Source organism: Eublepharis macularius, chromosome 4 (assembly GCF_028583425.1).
Source record: "Eublepharis macularius isolate TG4126 chromosome 4, MPM_Emac_v1.0, whole genome shotgun sequence".
NCBI classification, from domain to species: Eukaryota; Metazoa; Chordata; class Lepidosauria; order Squamata; family Eublepharidae; genus Eublepharis; species Eublepharis macularius.
In genome coordinates, this window is record NC_072793.1 from 33,407,631 (window position 1) to 33,427,854 (window position 20,224).

The 20,224-nt window shown below is 43.5% G+C and overlaps 1 protein-coding gene across 3 annotated transcripts in view; it reads right to left on the reverse strand.

Annotated features, from left to right (window-relative positions):
• The window catches only part of FBF1 (Fas binding factor 1), a 47,700-nt gene extending 28,729 nt beyond the window's left edge, over window positions 1–18,971 (reverse strand). For 2 of the 3 annotated variants that reach the window (XM_054976997.1, XM_054976999.1), the window contains exons 1-13: window positions 18,898–18,971; window positions 15,751–15,863; window positions 15,127–15,154; window positions 14,472–14,513; window positions 14,043–14,130; window positions 13,340–13,400; window positions 12,897–12,947; window positions 12,635–12,776; window positions 11,568–11,651; window positions 10,482–10,601; window positions 3,731–3,887; window positions 1,362–1,495; window positions 10–109 (exon numbers count right to left, since the gene is read on the reverse strand). In XM_054976997.1, coding sequence (XP_054832972.1) covers window positions 10–109; window positions 1,362–1,495; window positions 3,731–3,887; window positions 10,482–10,601; window positions 11,568–11,651; window positions 12,635–12,776; window positions 12,897–12,947; window positions 13,340–13,400; window positions 14,043–14,130; window positions 14,472–14,513; window positions 15,127–15,154; window positions 15,751–15,753 — 1,010 coding nt within the window. In that variant the 5' untranslated portion in view covers window positions 15,754–15,863; window positions 18,898–18,971. The remainder of the gene's footprint in view (window positions 1–9; window positions 110–1,361; window positions 1,496–3,730; window positions 3,888–10,481; window positions 10,602–11,567; window positions 11,652–12,634; window positions 12,777–12,896; window positions 12,948–13,339; window positions 13,401–14,042; window positions 14,131–14,471; window positions 14,514–15,126; window positions 15,155–15,750; window positions 15,864–18,897) is intronic. The other variant, XM_054976998.1, reaches the window with a different exon arrangement.
• Window positions 18,972–20,224: the final 1,253 nt, after the last annotated feature.

Below are 20,224 nucleotides of genomic sequence, written 5' to 3' on the forward strand. Positions count from 1 at the left end.
TGTCACTACCTGACAGACTGGCGTCTTGACTGCCGTCCTTCTGGAGCAGAGGCCACAGTGGGCTGGTAGGCTCCAAAAGTGAACTCATCTCCCCAAATATCTTCCTTATCTGTAAAGATAAGGACAAGAGCATCCCTTGGGAGTTATTGGTTAAATGTACACTGAAACAATCATTTGATTTCATTACAGACTTCAGAGACTCCAAAGCCAAAGAGATAGAATACAGCATATGGTCTACAAGCAGCTTAGCGGCAGAGCATGACATCTCCAGACAGAAGGCTCAGATGATGTCAGGAGACTCAGGTGATGTGAAAAATCTCCCTCTGGAAAGCTGCTGCCAGTCAGAGTAGACGATACGAACCTTGGTAGACCAAGGGCCTGACTCAGTATGAAGCAGCTTCGTATGTTTTAGGAGATTTGTTTTCCTTACTATTGCATGACTGTAGACAAACCTTTATGAATGTGATAAATATGCATGAATCTTGAAGAATTCAGAAACCAGAAGGAAAATAAAATTAACCTTTATACTTGGAAATCAATGGTTTTATTCTTTGGTTTTATTCAACAGATTTATGACACTGGTGTTTGTCATTACTTTTTTTTCCTGTCACTATTCCTTTTTCTGTTTTAAAAGCTACATGGAAATGGAAGTGCTTCTATTTCCAGTGATAAAGCGTTCTTTGAATAAGTAAAACAACACAACATTAAAAGGTGACACAATGGGATGGGTGTAGAAGCAAAAAAAGTTATGTCACTAATGTTGTAACAGACGCTGGCCAACAGGTGCTCAAGAAACGTGTTCAACAACACCCCACAAGGCAATTCCAAGAGCTAACTGGAGGAGGAATCATGTTTCCCGCATTAAAAAAAAAGAGTCTCGCTCAGACCCCACATGTTACCATCCAATCTCTTTATTATCTTGTTCAGGCAAACTTTACTCTCCTTATCTACTAGATGAGTTATTAGAATGGATGGAAAATATTAAATACTGGGAAACTGTGGCATCCTTACAATAAATGTACTAAAAGAGTAACAACTGTGCATTTATTGCACTGAAGATAATCTAGAAAGGACCTAAGAAAACTACATGGAAGAGTGGGGAAAGAGAAGTGCCTGCCAAATTCTTCCATAACCTGCCTGAGTAACCACAACCAAGCGTTTTGCATAAAAGCAAAATTCACCAACCACACACTCATGGTATCTAATGTTCGATTTCCTCTCAACGTCCAGCACCCTCTCAGAGTCCAAATTCCAGTTATGTTCATCCCTGAGGTTTCAGAAGAAGCACAAAATGACCCACTAGAATACTATGTGTATGGAGGGGGAAACGAAGTATAGATAATTCCCACCACTACACTCACCTGCTTGCTTTTTGTATTTCTTATCCAGTTTGAACTCCTTGGCTTCTCCTATGCTTGGCCGCTCTAGAGGTTTTGTAGCTGTTCCTCTTCCCAGCAATTCATCCAGCATGGATCGAGCAGGACGAGGCTCCCCCCTGCCAAAAAGAAAGACAGGGCATACTCTATGACATCAACCAACCTACATCACAAATCAAGCAACTGGGTTCTCTAGGACCCGAGTTCTCTAGGACAGCGGTTCCCAAATTTACTTGCTAGGGCCCTAGGCAGACTTTGGGTGCCCGAGGCAGACTATGACCTGGGTGCCCACTTAATCGAGCTTTCCATTTTCTACGGTAGCCAACTAAATATTTAAGAAACCAACAAACACTGCGCAAATGGTGTAGACGCCCCCAGCAAATGGCATTCCAAAGTACCCAGCCTTTGCATTTGAACAACACCCACCAACTCTTCAACCTTTTTCCCTCCTCCTTCCAGCTACTACCATAAAGTACTAGTTGCCTGACAGATTCCACCCTCCCCGCCCCTGCCATTATTGTTGCAAAGAGAGGTGGAAGGTGAGAATCTGAGAAGTTGACAAAGAGAAAGAGGACAGAAAGAGGCTGATTCCGCACATGTTGGATAATGCACTTTCAATGCACTTTATCAATCATTTAAGGTGGATTTTTTGTTCTGCACACAAAAAAAATCTGTTCCAAATTATCTATAAAGAGGATTGGAAGTGCATTATCCAACGTGTGCGGAGTGTCACAAAAACAGGAACCTTTAGGGAGAGCTGGCCTGTGGCTCACTTTCAGAGGCTTCATGACACACTTTTGGGTCCCTTGACCCACACTGCTCTAGGAAGAGTGTACTATTTCCCCCCAGTCTTCTTAGCTGATATCCAGGTTTTATTTTCACCTCCGCAGCCATGGGGCCACATCTACTACTCTGCTCAGCTAAGTGTGGAGCCAGCCTTCGGGACAAGGAGCCTTCTTCAGAAGGTTGTAATGGCTGAATGAGGGCCAACAAACTGAAGCATAAACCATGTAAGGCAGAGAGGTGCAACAGGTTAAAAATGGTAGTTACTGTGTTTGGGTTATCCCACATGTGAAACCACTGGATGGGATTCAGTGATTCACGGGCACAAGGATCCCCCGTTCCTTTCCCACCTCATCCCATCAGTTGATTCCTGGGACTGTGGGCGTTCTGGCCTTAGGCTTCCTAGTCCTACTCCTCAAGAGCAAGGCTTACCCTGCCAGCTACAGCTTGGCAGTGTCTGGACTGGAGTTCAAGATCAGTGGCCTTACAAAGCTCCATTCCTCACCCTCAGCTTAAACAGGCTGTGGGGGGGAGCAGCCCCTTTGGAATCCACCTTATTCCAGAATCCTGCAGGTATGAAGTCAGTGGTCTGGCTCACTTGCTGGAGCCCGGCCTGCTAGCCTGGCCCTTCACCTTCTCTCAGTCGGCTCTTTGCAAGTCCGCTGCCTCAGCTGCTCCTGACAGGTATGGGAGAATCCTAGAAGTCTAGTGATCCAGGCCCTGGTCTGCCATAGCTGACATGCCGCTTTCCCAGGATCTGGGAAAGCAGCAGGTGGTTCTGGTGGTGGTGTCTTGACAGCAGGCTCCTTGTGATCGGCCCCTGACGGGTCAATGATGAGGGCTGAAACAGTGTGGGGGGTTGCCCTGAGTCCCATGTTCTTCCACAGGTGATGTTTCTGGTTCCTCAGGCTCCTCTTACGATGATTCTGAGCCGGAGTCCACAGACGGCCAAGCAGGGGTCACGGCAGCAAGATCTACACAGACTAACAGCCATGCAGGTCAGCGGGCTGTGCTGAGGAGGGGGCAGAACTGCCTTCTCCTTTCTCTTCAGAGTGGAGCGAGAAGCAAGGTGATTTTGTCCCCTTGCTCCTTCACAAGGCAGCCCACTGATCCAGTTTGGTGTAGTGGCTAAGAGTGACGGGACTCTAATCTGGAGAACCGGGCTTGATTCCCCACTCCTCCAGCTGAAGCCAGCTGGGTGACCTTGGGTCAGTCACAGCTCCATCAGAGCTCTCTCAGCCCCTCCCACCTCACAGGGTGATTATTGTTGTGGGGATAATAATGACATACTTTGTAAACCACTCTGAGTGGGTAAGTGGTCCTGAAGGGTGGTATATAAATCGAATGTTGTTATTGTTATTTATTACTGAGCTGCACAGCTTTCAGTCCTCGTCTGTTTTGTGACACCAGGAATCGGCTTTTCCAGAGTTGGAAAGGACTACTGAGAGGAGCAAAACAGGAAAGAGATCTGACTCTGTCAGTGCTGTCTGCTGACAACCTCACACTTCTGCTTTTCCCCGCCTGATGCTATCCCTTAACTTCCTACAGTTTAGTGAGCCGAGACTGCTTACTCTTCGCCCTTTCTGCCAGCTTTCATCTCTGCCTTTGAACTGTCACCAAACCCCAGAGCGTCCATGAGGTCATGCCCATCATCCTCAAATACCAGCTCCTCCTTTTTCCGCTCAGGGGCAACAGCAGCACGGCCAGGTGTGGCAGGCAGAGGCGTTCCTGTTAAAGGGAATTGAAGACTTGTTACAGTGTGCTTTGGTTTTACAGCACTAAACTAACTTTTATTTCATTCAGAAATGCCTAACGGTAGCGGATCAAAAAAGTCCCTCTTTTGGATATTTATGATTCTTTTCAATGTAAGGAGCCAATGTGCTCACTGAGTTAACAGATTAACCAACTATCCAGGCAGAGCTTTTCTATAGACCAATATACACAGAGTAAACAAGAACACCGGGGTTATAAGCATCATCGTATTGAGCTGTTGACTGCAGAAGTGTGATCTTGAGTTAGTGTTGATGCTAATGTCTACTTGTCTATCACCAACAAAACTTTAGATAGTGCCAGAAAATTAGATTTTATACTCTGTGGCATGACTTACATATTTTTAAATTTCTAGGGCTGTGTTTCAACCTGTTAGGTTGCCATATCAGCTTATAGCAAACAGTAATAAAATTTTTAGAACATCATAAAAGCATACTATAAAAACAAGCATATACAAAATCTTAAAGTGCACTAACAGTAGAAAATGGAGCACTGTGGACTGACAAACTGTATATTCACAGCTACACAATTTTCTAGATCCTCAGAGTATGCTATAATCATTCAGCAATTGGAACGAAAAAGACTTTTGGTACATAACAGAGTTGCATATAAAACAGGATTGCACTGTTGTTCATGGAGATCTTGCAGGCACATATGGGACTGCGCATGCGCTAATCAGTCAGTTCCACAGCTAAAATTCCTCTAGGGGGCATCTGTCCCCTCCCAGAGCACATGCATGGCTAGTTTCTCGCTCTCTGGGAGGAGTGATGCTCCAACCCTCAGTTCCGCCTTAGCCACTGGACTCTCCAGGTAAATAGTGAAGAGTAGATAGCAGGGAAGAAAGGAGGATATGTGTGCCTGCACAGAAGATTGCAATGAACAACAGTTACTGGTATGTGCAACCCTGTTTTCATTTTCAGTCTTCTGTGCAGTCCCATCTAAGATACTATACTGGAACAGTATAGTGGAGCCTTTCTGTTCTCGTCTGTCACAAACAGGTTTATGTTGGGAAATCCCCATTGTTGGAAAATCAGTTGAACGCACGACTCCTTCAGTGACCACTCGAGGTCGAGAGTGGAGAAACCTAGCATGCTCAGCCTACCTGCGATGAAATTCACTGTCCTTGGAATGTGAATGGCCTGGAGGGAGACATTGTGTCGTACTGCCCAATCTCAAAACGCCATGAATTACATTCAGAGTCCTAGAAGTGGTCCCTCCCTATTTGTCTAAGTAGAATATCATGGTACAGTTGTCTGTAAGTATTTGGATGTGTTTGTTTTGCACAGTATCTGAGAAGGAGATAAGCATGTCATGGACTGCCCTCATATCTAATATACTGATATGTAAACTTCTCTCACTCTTCATCCAATTGAGATGTTGCAGTGTGCCCCCCAACCCTCCATCGAGGCATCGATAGTAACCATGGCTTCAATCTTTGGAGAACCAAACCAAACTCCTTTAAATAGATGGGGATCTAGCAACCACCAGCGTAGTGACTTAACCACTGTTCTGGGAATGGAATACTTTCTATTCCGAGAGTGTACGGAGGGGTTGTGTGCAGATAGAAACCATACTTGTAAGCTCCTCATATGCAGTCCTGCTAGGGGAATTATTGTAGTTGCAGCCATTAGTTCAAGAAGCACTTGAATTTTCAGGGCTGATTGAAAACTACAGTTAATAAGAGATATGACTAAGGTCTTAAGCTTCTGTGCTCTCTCTAGTGGAAGAAAGGCTTTATTTAAAGAGGAGTCCAGTAAAGCCCAATAAAGAGGAGTCCAGTAAAGTCGAATAAATAGTACTTTCCTGGAGGGGTTGAGGTTGGATTTCTTAACATTAACTGTTAACCTCAGGCGCCGACACATCTCTACAGCCAGGTTTGTGTGTCCCTCTAAGGCCTCCTTAGAACGGGAAGAAATCAACCAGTCATCCAAATATTGAACAACCACTAGTTCTCAAGTGTGCAACTAGTATAGCCACACATTTGGTAAATGCCCTTAGGACAGTAGCTAATCCGAATGGTAGTAGCTAGTATCACTATGTGGTTTCCCCAAATTGACATCTTAAGAATTTTCTGTGGGAAGTGTGGATGGAAATATGAAAATATGCGTCTTTAAGGCTTAAGACTACAAACTAAGTATTACAGGGTAGCAACTGCAATACCATATTGAATGTTACCATTCTAAATTTACGTTTTCTGACCAACTTATTCAAGTCCCTCAGGTTTAATATAGATTGAAACTCCCTGTCCTTCTTATGGACTAGGAGGAACCTCAAGTAAAACTCCAGACTAGGTTCAGATGGTGGTACTCATACCACTCCCTTCTCTAGCAGCGCTGACAATTCTTTTGCCACCCTAGTAGGTTTATGAAGAAGACTCAGACATGGGGAACTGATAAACTCAATTTTATAACCACACACTTGATAACTTCTAACACCCAAACATCTGTGGTGAAGGATGCCCAGGCTGCATAAAAATGGGTTAATCAATCACCAAAAACAATAGGTGTCTCCTGCGCTAGACTGACTCAGGCTCGAATACTTCTGACTCAGGCTAGAATCCTTGTTCCCTGTCAATGAGATGCCTTGTCTCAATTCATGAGTAGGCTTACAGTAGGTGTTGGGCGATAGTGAGGATACTGATGCCGGTAAGGATGATATCTGGGGTAGCTAGCGACCCCTGTACTGCTGCTATTGCAGCAGCCTGTAGAACTTGGTTGCTGGGAGAGGGGTAACACTCTGTAGGATCTCATGGTTTACCGATCCTTTCGCTTCTGGGATAAATATCCATCAGTTCTTGTGAGGATAATGTCTTTCCCTCAAATGGCAGATCTTCCACTCTGCCTCACCTCAATAGGTAGAGCCGTGGATCAAAGCCAAAGCCAAGCATGCCTCTGAAAGACTACTGCTGAAGCTAGGGCCCTCGTGGAAGAACTGGCCACATGCCTTACGGCATTTATCTGCTGCTTGGAAAGCCTGATTGCCGTTTCTTGGATCGCTCCAGCTAGGACTTTCTGGTCCTCTGGCAGATGCTTGTTGTACACAGCCACCTTATTCCAAAGGAAGATATGATAGGCCTCCATAATAAAGCATAATTAGCAATTTTGATGTTGACGGCCGCAGATGTATAGATCTTTCGTCTCAGGCTATCCAGGTTCTTTCCCTCTCTGTCAGCAGGCTTAGAATGGTGACCTTGCCTGTGTCCTGATTGCATCTCCTCTGTGACCAGCGATGATGGAGGAGGATGGATGAACAGAAAAGGACATTTATTCTCCTTGGTTTTATAAAGCCCTCCTTAGGTGTAGGGGTAATAGAAGCTGTTTTCTGGCACAGTATAGACATCAAATCCAGGAGCCTCTCAATCAATGGGAATGTGATGTTGGCTGGGTTCTCAGAATAGACTTTCTGCAGTATTTTGTCCTTGGGTCTTGGCTAGGAAGAAGCCACATCTATGTCTAAGGATTTTGCCATTCAGAGCATTTGCTTGGCATATAGTTGAAAATTGTCCATGGGGAAAAACAGGTTCCCTATCTCCCACAGTCTCATTTGGTGACGGTTCAGATGGTAGACTTGGCTCTGCTCTCTTAAATCAGGCTCCACATCTGAATCAGGTAGATGAAACGCCATAGACAACTTTGGAATGGAGTACCATTGATGATGTCCTCTAGGCTTTGTAAGATTGGAGGAGGATCCTACAGATTCTGCTCTGTAGGGGTCACCTCAGTCAAATTCCGAAAGTGGAGGTGCTCCCTGATACCACGCTGGACATTTATGCGCACAGCAGCTTCGGTGTGAAATTAGTTCACGCCCTCTGAGGGCTGTGTAGGAAGGTTCCCGGGGTAATTCCCCTTCCTCTTCTGAGGAGCCTGGGTGAGGAACGGGAGCCTGTGTAAAAAGGGGTATGTGGGGTCTCTACTACCTCCAGATATTTGGTCTTGAGGTCTATGACCTGAATCCTTTGTTTTTCTTTCTGGGTGGCTCCAGATATTCTGGAGTTGACCCTTCAGTTCCCTCAGACCTATGTCCTATAGAGCTTGGAGCTGAGAGTGGGTCTATAAAGGCAGGTGTCATGGATGGGGTTTGTACCGTCCTATCCAAAAGCTCTCTAGTGTTGGAACATTGTCGGATTCAAGGAGCTGTTGAAGCCAATGGTCTTGGAGTGCTCAAAGCTCAGTGGTGCTGTTCGATCTGTGACACTGTCGGTTCCAAAGGGCTCAGGGCGCCCGAAGCTAATAGGCAGATCCATTATGGAGTTGGGTCTGATGAGCTCGGAGCACTCAAGGTCAAGCAATGTTTCTGAATCCAAGATGGTGTGGTCAGATCCAAGGGCTTAGAGCCTCTGAGGGCACAATGGCCAGTGTCAGATCCAGTTCGTTGGCAAGCTCCACCAAAGTAGAGGACTTAGCTGATTTATTAGATGGGCTAACTGAAGTTGACAATGCCTGTAGGTAGCCTTGAGCCTGGTAGCTCTTTCTGCTCTGGCCTTAGAGGTGAAGCTCTGGCAGCGTTTGCACGAGCTAACATTATGCCCCTCTCCCAAACAGACGAGGCAAAGAGTATGCCCATCCATCTTAGTCATTTTCATATGGCACTGAGTGTATTTTTTGAATAAGGCTTTTTCAGCTATCCTGATTGTCTTTCTCTCTCTTTCCTTTTTGTCTATGTGAGGAACGAAGTTGACAGAGATTGTATAAGCAGAATCTCTCCAACCAGTTGCAAAAGAGGAACTGACGGCTGGAGGAGTTGCTCCTTCCAGAGAGCAGGCTGTTTCGGCAGGAAACAAGGCACACATGCGCTCTGGGAGGGGGCAGATGCCCCCTAGAGGAATTTTATCTACAGAAGCAACTGATCAGCAGGCCTGTATAAGAACAGTCCCATGTGGGACTGCACAGAAGACTGAAAACAGAATTCTTAATACTAGTTTCTTTAGCATCCTTGCTATTATAAATTTACTCTCAGATTTCTCAGTACATTCTAATCCTGTCCTGATACACAGGAGCTCTGTTAGTTGAATCCCAGAGTTGACTGTATCATCTCCTCCCATTCTAAATGTGTTCTTTTAAAGAATTTATATACTGTTTTGGGGTGTACATGCTGATTTAAAATTCTTATCTCGTTTATCCTCATCACAAACCTATAGTCCAAGTCATTAGGGAAAATACTATTTTGCTAAGGACACCCTGATTAATGGTTGAGTAGGAATTTCAATAATAGGACTCCTGTATCTAATGATATTCTATTCATTGCTGATTTTTCTTCAAAGGATGCTTAAAGGATGGAATAACAATGGACTGGGTCCTATGTAATGTGAGTCAAATACATTAATAAATGGCAAATCTTTCCACTTGCCCCTCCTGCCACTGAGAGCCTAACTACCCTTCCCCACCCTTCCCCACACAGCAGACAGGGCACCTGGCCGCTGCTAGCTGCTAGCGCGGCTTCAGGCGGGGGACGGGCAAAGAGGCCAGCAGACAGGGTGCCCGGAATGTTGCTGCATCTCCCCCCCACCCCCCGCCCGGACCCCGCATAGCGACGCCAGGCTATGCAGCTCCGGACCACATGGCGCGGCTTTGGGCGGGGGCCGAGCGAGTGGGGGGAAAGACAGTGACGCTATGGCCCAACACTGCGCCAGCCCAGGTGCACATGGTGTGTTGCTCTGCGCCCGGAGCATTGCTGCATCTCTCCTCCCTGCTTGCCCAGCCCCCGCCTGAAGCCATGCCACACGGCCCGGAGCTGCATAGCCTGGCGTCGCTCTGCGGGGGCCAGGCAAGCAAGGGGGGAGATGCAGCAATGCTCCAGGCGCCCTGTCTGCTGTGCGGGGAAGGGGAGGCAGGAGAGGGGCCCTGAAACCCCCACACACACCCAGTGGAGGGGAAAGGGGGTGCCCGGCAAGAGCCCAATGCCTGCACTCCCCTCCCTGCCGCTCTGTAAGTGTTAAACTTAAAGATGCAAGGATGCCTACACTTCCTACACTTCCCATCAAACTTTGAGGTAAGTAGACATGTGTAGAACTTGAGTAACTCGTCTCGTGTAGTTCAACTCTAAGACTTCTGAAAAGCTGGTGCTGGGGATTATGGGAACTCCACTGACAAAGCACCAGGGGGTATAATGGTCTGCAGTGGCAAGGATTCAGGCAAAATCCTCAGCTTTTGCTGCTGGAATTTCTACTGGTGCAAGAATCTCAACTGAATGCATATTTTCCCAGTTCTCACTCCTCAGTGCTAACCGCCGTGGCACTTTGTCACTGCAGATCCTGTGACTTTCAGCATCACCTTTCTGGAGGTCTTAGGGCTGTTGGGGAAATATTGCATTCAATGGGCTTAGACTGGAGTAACTCTGCTTAGGACTGCACTGCAAGACTTGGAGATCACACTTCATTCCATGATCTTGGGGGAATCACGCACAGACAAACATAAGCATGCATAAGTACACAAAGACTGACAACACTCTTATCTGCACACATAGAAGTGGGATAAGCCTCAATTAAGTCTTCACAGTACATTTCATGGGAATGAAACAAGCTTGAAGTGATGCAATCCTGATATCTCCTTTTACCTTTCTCTTTAGGCGTTCCAGCATTAGTTTCTGGAGAACTTTTAATACCAGAGGAATATACCTTCTTCACCATGTCCTCTTCCTCATCGGACAAAAGGCCAGCCAAAGGGTCATCTATATCTAGAAGACATACCATGTGAATTGATGACTGTACAGTTTTAAAACAACTGATCAAGAGCTGTTGACAGCTAGAGCTCAAGATAGGAACTGGAAGAGATTAGCAATCAAAAGATCAAACCCAGCAGGTCTCTGATGCCTTGTGTTTGACTACTCTAATAATGGTTACTCCATATAATCTCAGCTGATCCTTCAATTAATCAGACAGGATGAAGGAACTTCCCAGAGGTCTATTCCCGGTACAATAAATATGCATTGTCCCAATTATGCTTGTGATCTGGATTTTTTTGGCAAGGCAGCACTTCTGTTGCCAAAGATAATATGTCTTCCTGGTGCTAAAACTACAATATGTTATCATAGGGAAATGCCATACCTGCCCTGCCCTACAGAACCATTGATAAGGCATCTTTCTCGCTGACAAAACTACCCACTCATTCCATGCAATAGCCTAATAAGGAGACAGTGCATTACAACAGCCGGAACTAGGAGAGCAGCATAAATAAAATCTGTATCGAAGATCTTTCAAACGAGTTTGAAGATGCGGAGTAATAGTCCTGGATGGAAAGTTCAATATTGCATTCTGTGAACCATATTTTTCCTTGTTGATCATCTATAGTTTCTGTAATTATGGATATTAACAAAAAATATGAAACAAAGCCCTGTGAAAGTTCAATGTTGGGTTAATTAGACCTGGGCCGTTTCCACACGGCTCCCCGCTGCTCGTAACAACCCGGAGGATCGCAGAAGATCGCATTTTCTCGTGCAAGATTTGCGCGACATCACATGATCTCATGCGAGAAAACACGATTTTCCGCGATTTTCCGGGTTGTTATGAGCAGCGGGGAGCCGTGTGGAAACGGCCCTGATATTCATTATACATAAATATGTCACGAGGCAACCTTTCTTCTACCAGTTTTTAAAAATTCACTTGATACGTACAAAAAGCACCAACCATCAATCAGATCCTACCTTCAAAGGACAACTTCTGTTTCAGCTGTTTGGATGTGGCAGCAACAGTACTTGGCTTCTTATCCATTCCACTTACAGAATCCCCTGTACATGAGAAAAAAATCCGTGGTAGATATTTTCAGTGACGTCCAATTCTCGCATAATATGGCAAAGTAAAGTCAAAAGTTTCACTAGTTTTAAAAAACTGGCTTAAGTGAAGTGGTTTTACAGGAACATGAAAATGGAAAGCAGCTTTAAGGAATCCAAGGTTTAGAAATCATTTTTCAGGTCTTTTTTGTATCTATAAAATGAGTGACTCATGATAATCATGGAAGCAGCAAAACCAGTCACCAGCAGACAAAGCAGGGGTGTCTGTATACTCAGGGAGACTTCTCAAGCATGGCATACATAAAAGTTTGACTTTGTAAATTAACCAAAAGAAAACCACACCCAAAATGACTTGAACGTTCTTAGAAAGCTGAGAATCAGTTAAAAGGAAAATAATCACTAGGTGAAGGGAAATTTGATTTGCTCCAAACATGAGAGTTTGTAGAATCTTGGAAGTGGCCCAAGATTGCAATTTCTTGTGGGCCTCCAGGTTGTCTAGCAACCTGAGGGCACAAGTGAGCTCGAGTGGGGAAGGAGCGCACATACAAACGGATAAAAAGCATTAGGCTGCGGCATAGGACAAAAGATTGTTATGAAGCAGCCATAAACCTGTACCATGTGTGCAACTTGCATCAACTACACAGACTACCTGTCATTATTGTACTTCACATTTGTATCCTACCCCTTTTTCCTAGAGGTGAAGGCAACAAACGATGGAGTTTTCCCACTACATCTTCACCAGGCCAGTCTGGTTATGTGAATTCACCCAGAGCCAATGAGGGTAAAACTGCCATTGTAGGATAGGGGCACAGAGGGGATAGAAGAGGCATCCCTAAAAAATCATTTTCACTTTAATACAGAAATGTGTCACTCTACAGAAGTGTCAAGTTTTGCTACTAAAAAAAGATGAACCATTCCAGAATCCTATATATTCCTCAAAGCCCCCTTGAAAAGATTACGCAGAAAGAGAACAATCTCACCTCTCTCATTAACTACTGCTTTCTTAGCAACTGCTGGCTCAATTAAAGGCTGAGATTTCTCTGCATCCTTTATGGGTTTCTGAATAGGTCCAGAATTTGTTTTTTTAATGCCCAAAAGATCTGCTTCCATGGCATCCATATCCTGAAGAAGAAGAATACATATACTTCGAATATAATCATTTGGAAAGACTTGTTGTCCAAACTTGGCAAAGTGCAGCAAGTTCATCTTTTCTTCATACTGCTAGACAATTTCTTCATTTACCTTCAAGGTCTCTAGAAGATCATCTGGGTCTACATCTGAGATATCAGGATCCTTCAGGACAAATGTAAAAACACATTTTTATTTATTTATAACATTTTTATACTACCATTCAGAACAAAAAAAACCCCCTACAAACTAGTTAATCCCAGGGCCAACATGTCACTCTACTCGCATATCATTAACTTGGGAGTTTTTGACTCAGATATGTACTGGGCTCCCACGGAAACATGCTGAAGTAGTTCCATATCGAAAGATATGATACTCTGGCAGTGCTCAGCAGAGCTCTAATTTTTCTCCAGCTGAGATACATGCAATATTCCTTCCCAAATTATATCTTCAGACATAGGAGTGACCTGCAAGAATCCTTTGTTGCTATATTTTAACACTGGAAACTATCTTAGTTTATCACACACAAAAATGTGAGCTTGTGCATAGACTCTCACCTCTGCCACTGCCTCCTTCTCGTGAGACATTTTACTAAAGAAGTCATCGTCCAGAAGGCTCCTGTAATAAAAGGAACAGTGATCCCCTGCAAAGTGCTGATGACCTTATCTAAGCTCTCTTGGCTTCTCTCAGTATTTCTGAGAACAGCAGGATTTGACTCCTGTGGCTACTTAGAGACCAACAGATATCTGTATCTGAAGAAGGGAGCTTTGACTCATCAAAGTATATACCCTGAAAATCTTGTTGGTCTCTGAGGTACCACTGGATTCAAATCCTCCTGTTCTACTGCAGACCAACATGGCTACCTACCAAAACTATTTCTGAGAAGTTTCACTTCACAAAAAGCCTCCATGTCTGTATTCTGCTGTAGACAAAATTCAGCGACAACCTAAGGGCATTCAGAATCTATCTGAGAAACTTTTACTCATATCATCAAAACTATTTGTGTTTCCTACTGTATTTCTCAGATGTATTGTGCTTAAGAAAGAACTCCCAAATTTTCTTCATAGTTTCCTTTAGTTTAGAAAAAAATTCAGTAGCAACTTTATTTAGGAATGTCTTTGAAAAAAGAAAGCCAAATTGAGAGATATGTGAAGGGGGCAAAACCTGAGGATTGCTGAAGAGTTGACAGAAGCTTCCACAATACCAAAGTTATTTTGTGCATCTGAAAGTGTTATAACAGTATGACAAATCACCACTCACTTTTTGTTGACCTGTGAGGCAATTCCTCTGGGTCTCCCTCCACTGCTAACAAATAAGGCAGGCTTACTAGATTTAAGGGGAATATCATCTGGGAATAAAAGATGGAGATTTAAGACACTGAAGTGTAGACGTTATCTTTTGCTCCAAAAGCTGAATCCCAGCCATTTAAGACCTTAGCAGTCCCTCGCAATGACAATTCTAATAAAGAAGCTAAAGACTGAACATACAGTGCATAAACATCAACAACTCCCCCTTTAAAAACGTCCTAGGTTAGGTATGTAGTGTAGGATAGGATGTTAAAACTACTCATTGCCGTGCGTGCCTGAAATAAAGCGAGGCTTCAGTTTTCAACATTTACTATACCTAATTTACAGCCAGTGCACAAAAAATTAATTTCAAAACTCTTTCCCCACTTCAGTTATTATTTACCATCATCAGCAAGAAGATCGCTTAGGACATCATCAATGGAGCCTAGAATAACAGATAACATGTTTATAGATTCAGAAGACTGACCGGTATGAATTTTGCAATGGGCTTTCTGTAGGAAAGGATGTTCAATGCTATCATAAAATATCAGAACTCCAGAGACAAGGAATGTTCTGACCAATCAACTTATCTCATAATTTCAGTACAGGTCTATCACTGGCTCCTTACTAACCAAAACAATCCTCGTATCCTGGGTGTGAAACAGGATGAACTCAGCCAGTGTTAACCATGGTTTTGATGCCAGAGGAGTAGCTGTATTAGTCTTTCAGCAAAATTAAGCAGGAATGTTGTGAAGACCCACTATTATTCTAAAATTAAAAAGGTGTCTAAAGGGTCCTGTGTACGGTATAATAATATTTATCTATGGTTCAGCAAAGGACAGGAAGGGGTCATTTATGAGACTGGATCCTGATTTGTAAACCATGGTTTGCAGGAAGCCAGTGCTCCATCTGCAGTGGTTCCCTGCAAACACTGGCTCTGCTTCCGGCTCAAATTGATGATCATCATGCTGTTATGTCCCCTGGTTAATCTGTGAGACATGATCCTCAGATTTAGCCACTATTCAAAGGGTCACAGAAACGTGGAAACACAAACTTGCCTTTCAGTCCTTTCTTGTGTCTCACTGCCTAAAGGGGAGAAGGACAGATACTTCGTTACAAAACAGAAAGCAAAGTTTTGGGAAAGACCACAGCAGAGCCTGGATGGCTGCCAAGTGGGTAGAAAAGTTTGGATTTTCCTGGTCGTGACTCATAGACACTCACATGTTCCTCCATTACATAATTTCTCCTATACACTTCTTTATACTATAACTACAATCCGGTTAACTGTGCTCAGGGAGTAACAGAGTATACAGAAGGCAGCCAGTTTAATAATGGTATTGATCAGAATTGATTGATTACATGAACAATTTTACTAAGATGGGAAGTTCTGCAGCCTAGGGTAATGGCCATTATGGGGACAGGGGGAAAGATTCGTGGAGAAACAAAAAGCATGAAGAAGATGCTTTAGAAGACCACATGGAGACCACACGGAGAAACAAAAAGCATGAAGATGCTTTAGAAGGCCACATACTTAACAGCCCCCTTTCCTGTTACAAGCTCAACCCACCCCTCAAGGGCCATGCTAGGAGTCCCTGACTTTTGGACTGCAAGGTGGGCAAGAATGTGGAGCAAAGTCTTCTCCATGATGACCTTGATCATGGTCACAGTGAGGTCCTTCTTACCATCTCAACTGCATGCTCTTTATCTTCCTTTCACCTGTAACATCCAGTGCCCATACTCAGACATTCTTCATCTTTACACTTATATTTATGATGGATTAACGCAGCGGCCTCATCTAGAAAAACAGACAATAAACATTCCTGACTTCAATTTGTAAATCATTTCCATTGCTTATGAAAAAGTGACTCCATTGTATGGATAACTATAATTAATGTTATTACATTTGGATTCTACCTTTCCTCCAAAACAGGTGTACAGGGGCATCTTAAAGACCAGCCTAAACTTCCATGAAGCAGAACTCACTTCCCTCTGATGAACTGAGCTCTGACTCGCAAACGCCTATGCTAGGAAAAAAATTGTAGTCTTGAAGGTGCCACTGGACTTCTGTTTTATCTTGCTGCTACAGACTACCCATCTGGGATTACCTTTACCCCAAGGAGCTCTGAGCAGCATTTTAGCCAGATAAGGTTGTTTCTTAAAGCCACTCATATTCTTAACTTCCCAGAAGCCTTCTATATCCAAACTCAACACATTAACCATTACACTATACTACCTTCATAAAACTAGTATTACTCAGGATCTGAGAGTAAATTACAGCCCTATCTTAACTGTCAGTTAGTAATAAAATATTTTTGCTTCTTTAAGGAGGTGTTTACCAGACAAATAAATACTTCTCCCTCCTCCTCTTGTCAGAGGTGGAGTGCAAGGTAACATTTCCATTTTGTAGTTCTTATAATATAATTGTGCACCTTACCCAATAAAAATATGCAGCCACCGATGATAAACTACACAAAGAACCACCTTTGTGCAGCTTTAAAAAGTACAGGGTTAGATATTTAGATTTATTTCATTAAAATATCACTGAAGGACAATCAGATACTTCAGTGCCGTATAATAGGGTTGCAATGCTTACATGATTAATCAGAGTAAACGATTTTTAAAAAAGAATGCAAAAAAGATGTCCCTGTTTAATTAGGCAGCACAGGTTTTAGGCAGTTATAAAAACAGCAGATGGCATCTCAGAAGAGGTATTCCTTGTTCCTCACATAGGAGGAAATGCTTTTCCTAAGATTGTGTCTACTACTACATATACATGCAACATCTGAAAACAAAGGATGCCATGTATTCCTCAATATGATTGTTTCATTCCTATGCATATTTATGTGGATTTAATCACTTGATCCAAACTTATACAGCAAATCAACTAAGATGGCTTTAACTGAACAACAGTTGTACCCTGTAAACATCCTTCAATAGCAAGTCATTTCCTACCACACTAAAACATTGGCCATGAAATTCCATAAAACTCCATGCCAGATCTTCCCAAATAGCCGTTTGGTTTGCCCTGATATGAATGAGTCATTCTACAAATATGGCATTGCTCTAAGCTTGTAGAGAGAACTGCCACTTTCTGTCCCTCATGTTCACATCTACTTTAGGAAGTTAAAATATAAACCAGCCTTGAATAGCACTTGAAGGACTAACAAGATTTTAACATGAGCGTTCATGGACTACAGCCAGCCCGTTTTATCCAGTGATATGTGGGTTATAGGCTGGTGGCAGTTATGCAGCTCCACACTCTTGGTAATGTATATTTATTTAGACCCTGCACTTCTCCCCAGTGGGTATCTACAGCATCTTATAGCAACATTCACCTTTCTTCTATTTCTTCTCCCACAAACCTGTGAGGTAAATTAGGCTGAGAGAGTGACTTGCTTAAGGTCACCCTGTGAACTTCCATGGTGGAGCGGGGATTCGAACTTGACTCTCTGAGATCCCAGCCTGACACTCTAATGCAGTGGTACTTACTCTGTGGCTCGCAAAGAGCCACATTCACAGTTATGATCAACCAAACGAGCCACAGGACCACTGAATGCCCTAGGCACCACCCCGAATATACACAAATAATAATGTAGCTATTAATATTAAATATTTAACTATAATCTTTTAAATTATCAGATTACTTCTGAGCTCGTAGTGTTCCTTCTTCCCACCAGTTGACCCCATGGTCCCTTAAGCATCTAGAGTGAACACAAGGGCTTCCCTCACTGCCTTCTAATACTCTCCCCCAAGCAGGTTGGGCAGGAGTGAGACTGCTAAGGTGCCTAGAAGAGAACAAGGTGATTGTGCAGAAAGGGGAGTAAAACCACCAATCTCCAATGAGACCAGTTTGCTCTTTGCCTGGTTGGCTGCCATGGTGGTGGTGATCATACACTCTCTTCTCTGCAACCAGCTTTCTCTCATCCATTTCTGGCATCCACTCCAGTCCTGGGACGAGAGTTCAGGTTCTGCAGAGAAGATGGAGGTGTTAGCGGAGAGCACAGGCCCTTTACTACCATCCCTGGCTTGCGGTATGAAGCTCAGGGAGGCTTGCATCTTACTCATCCTCTAGTCCTTGCTGTGGCGACTGCTCCAAGGTGGGAACCACCTGCCAATCATAAGCCCAACTAGAAAATGGGCTTGCCCGCTTTTCTGACGCACAGGGCAGACGTCATATTGGGGAGGAGAGCTCAGAAGAGCCAAAGGTGGCATTTCAAAGAGCCACATGTGGCTTCTGAGCATCGCTGCTAACAATGACAGCACACTGGTTGAATTAATCCCACCCAATCCATATACTTGCCAACAATGGCTGATTTGGTGCACAGGCAATGTAGTCACATATGTATTTACGGTTCCATCCCATTGCTCTTAGGTGTAACTCTGCTTAGGCCGGAACTATGAAACTTTTAGAGCCAGGGACATATTCCATTTTCCTGTCTTCTCACAGACCTCAAATGATGCTGCTTGTGCCTGTGTCTTTGGCTTTCTCTGGGTCACACCATGGTATGAACCATAGTATGAACCTTGCCTGTGAAGTGAACACACTGAACCAGTGGCATGTTTTACTGTTAGGATTTATTACGTTTTGTTGAACGCTCTATAGCAGAAAGGAGGGGTTACAAACATTCTAAATAAACGTGGAATGTCATATTTAAACACAACTTCGGATAGAGATGCGGGTAAGGCTTTTACTGTTTGTCTTGGAGACATAACCTGGCTGCTATACTAGTCAGCCAGCGTCCTCTGCAGACAAAAGAAATAACTTCCCCCAGAACTGCCCCGTTCTTGTGAGTAGGGAGAGCGAGAGCCTCAAAGAGGCCACTGCCTACCGGACACTACATCCCTCGCCCTTTTGGAAAGCGCCGCGGCGGCAGCAGATCTCGCCCGGGCCGATCGGGTCGTCTCGAAGCAACCCAGGAAAACTTCCCTCGGAACGGCTGCAAAGCATCTTGGGAAACGTAGTCCTTGCCGTGCCCGACCAGCGCAGGGCGCACCCGCACAACACTACATCGCGCAGGGTGCTTTTACGCCACACGTAACCGGGAAGAACATTTTTCTCTCTGTAGGCTTAACCAGGATTAAAGGGCAAGGGTCCAGTAGCACCTGTAAGACTAACAACATTTGTGGTAGGGAAAGAGCTTTTGCTTGCCACAGCTCACTTCTTCAGATACAGCTAGAATGTGAGTCCATCTGTCCTTATATTTTGGAATGATTGCAGAAGCCAAATAATAGCCGGTGAATGACAATGACAGGCGTGATTGAATGAGGTGGGGTATGCAGCGGAGTAGTGGGTGTGGAGAAATTAGCATTGGTAATAAGGCAGGAAGTCAGTGTCTCAATTCAGTCCAGGTAGTTGCATTGTCTTTTTCATGTATATATTTTATTTTATTTTATCAAAGTAAAAAAAACAGGGATACAAAAAGAAAGGAGGGGGAGGGAAAAGTTATTAAGGTCAAGATTTTGTGACGTATCGCTACAAGAGTTCTTAGAATACAGAAACAATCTTTTTCAATATTTATCTATATAGCAATAAAAATGGCAACTGTTAAGTCCCATTACTATATATTATTCCTCTATACTACACATACTTAGTGCCTCCCACCTCCTTCCCCATACTTAGTAATAAAAATTAATGATCAAAAAGGAAAAACACCTCATTCCATTATTACTACACTATTTCATCTTCTCTTTATGTAACTGATTAATATAGCAATCCTCTCTACATCCCTAGCTTTATCAATGTTTCCATATCTACAAACTATTTTAGCAATTATATATTCATATATTATATATTAATATATTTCCCCCCTTGTCAGACTGTAACCTCTTATAAGCTATATGCAGTAAGTCAGTATGTGATCTTACTCCAATTCATAAAACTGCAACATCTTATTTATTCTATTCTTTATAAGCAAAATAATTCCATTTCTCTTCAAATTCACTTATTGGTCTTCTATTTATATAACTCATCAATTTTGCCATCACTGCATATTCTGCCATCTTGTCTTGAGCTTCGTTATCAGTTGCAACTGAGGTTCTTCTGCAGTAGCTGGGTTTGTCAACTACTAAATTAATTTCCAAAAAATTCAGAGTTTTGTGTAATTGAAAGGCACGTAGATAGCTAATAGACAACTGCAAGAACTTATGGAGCTGATG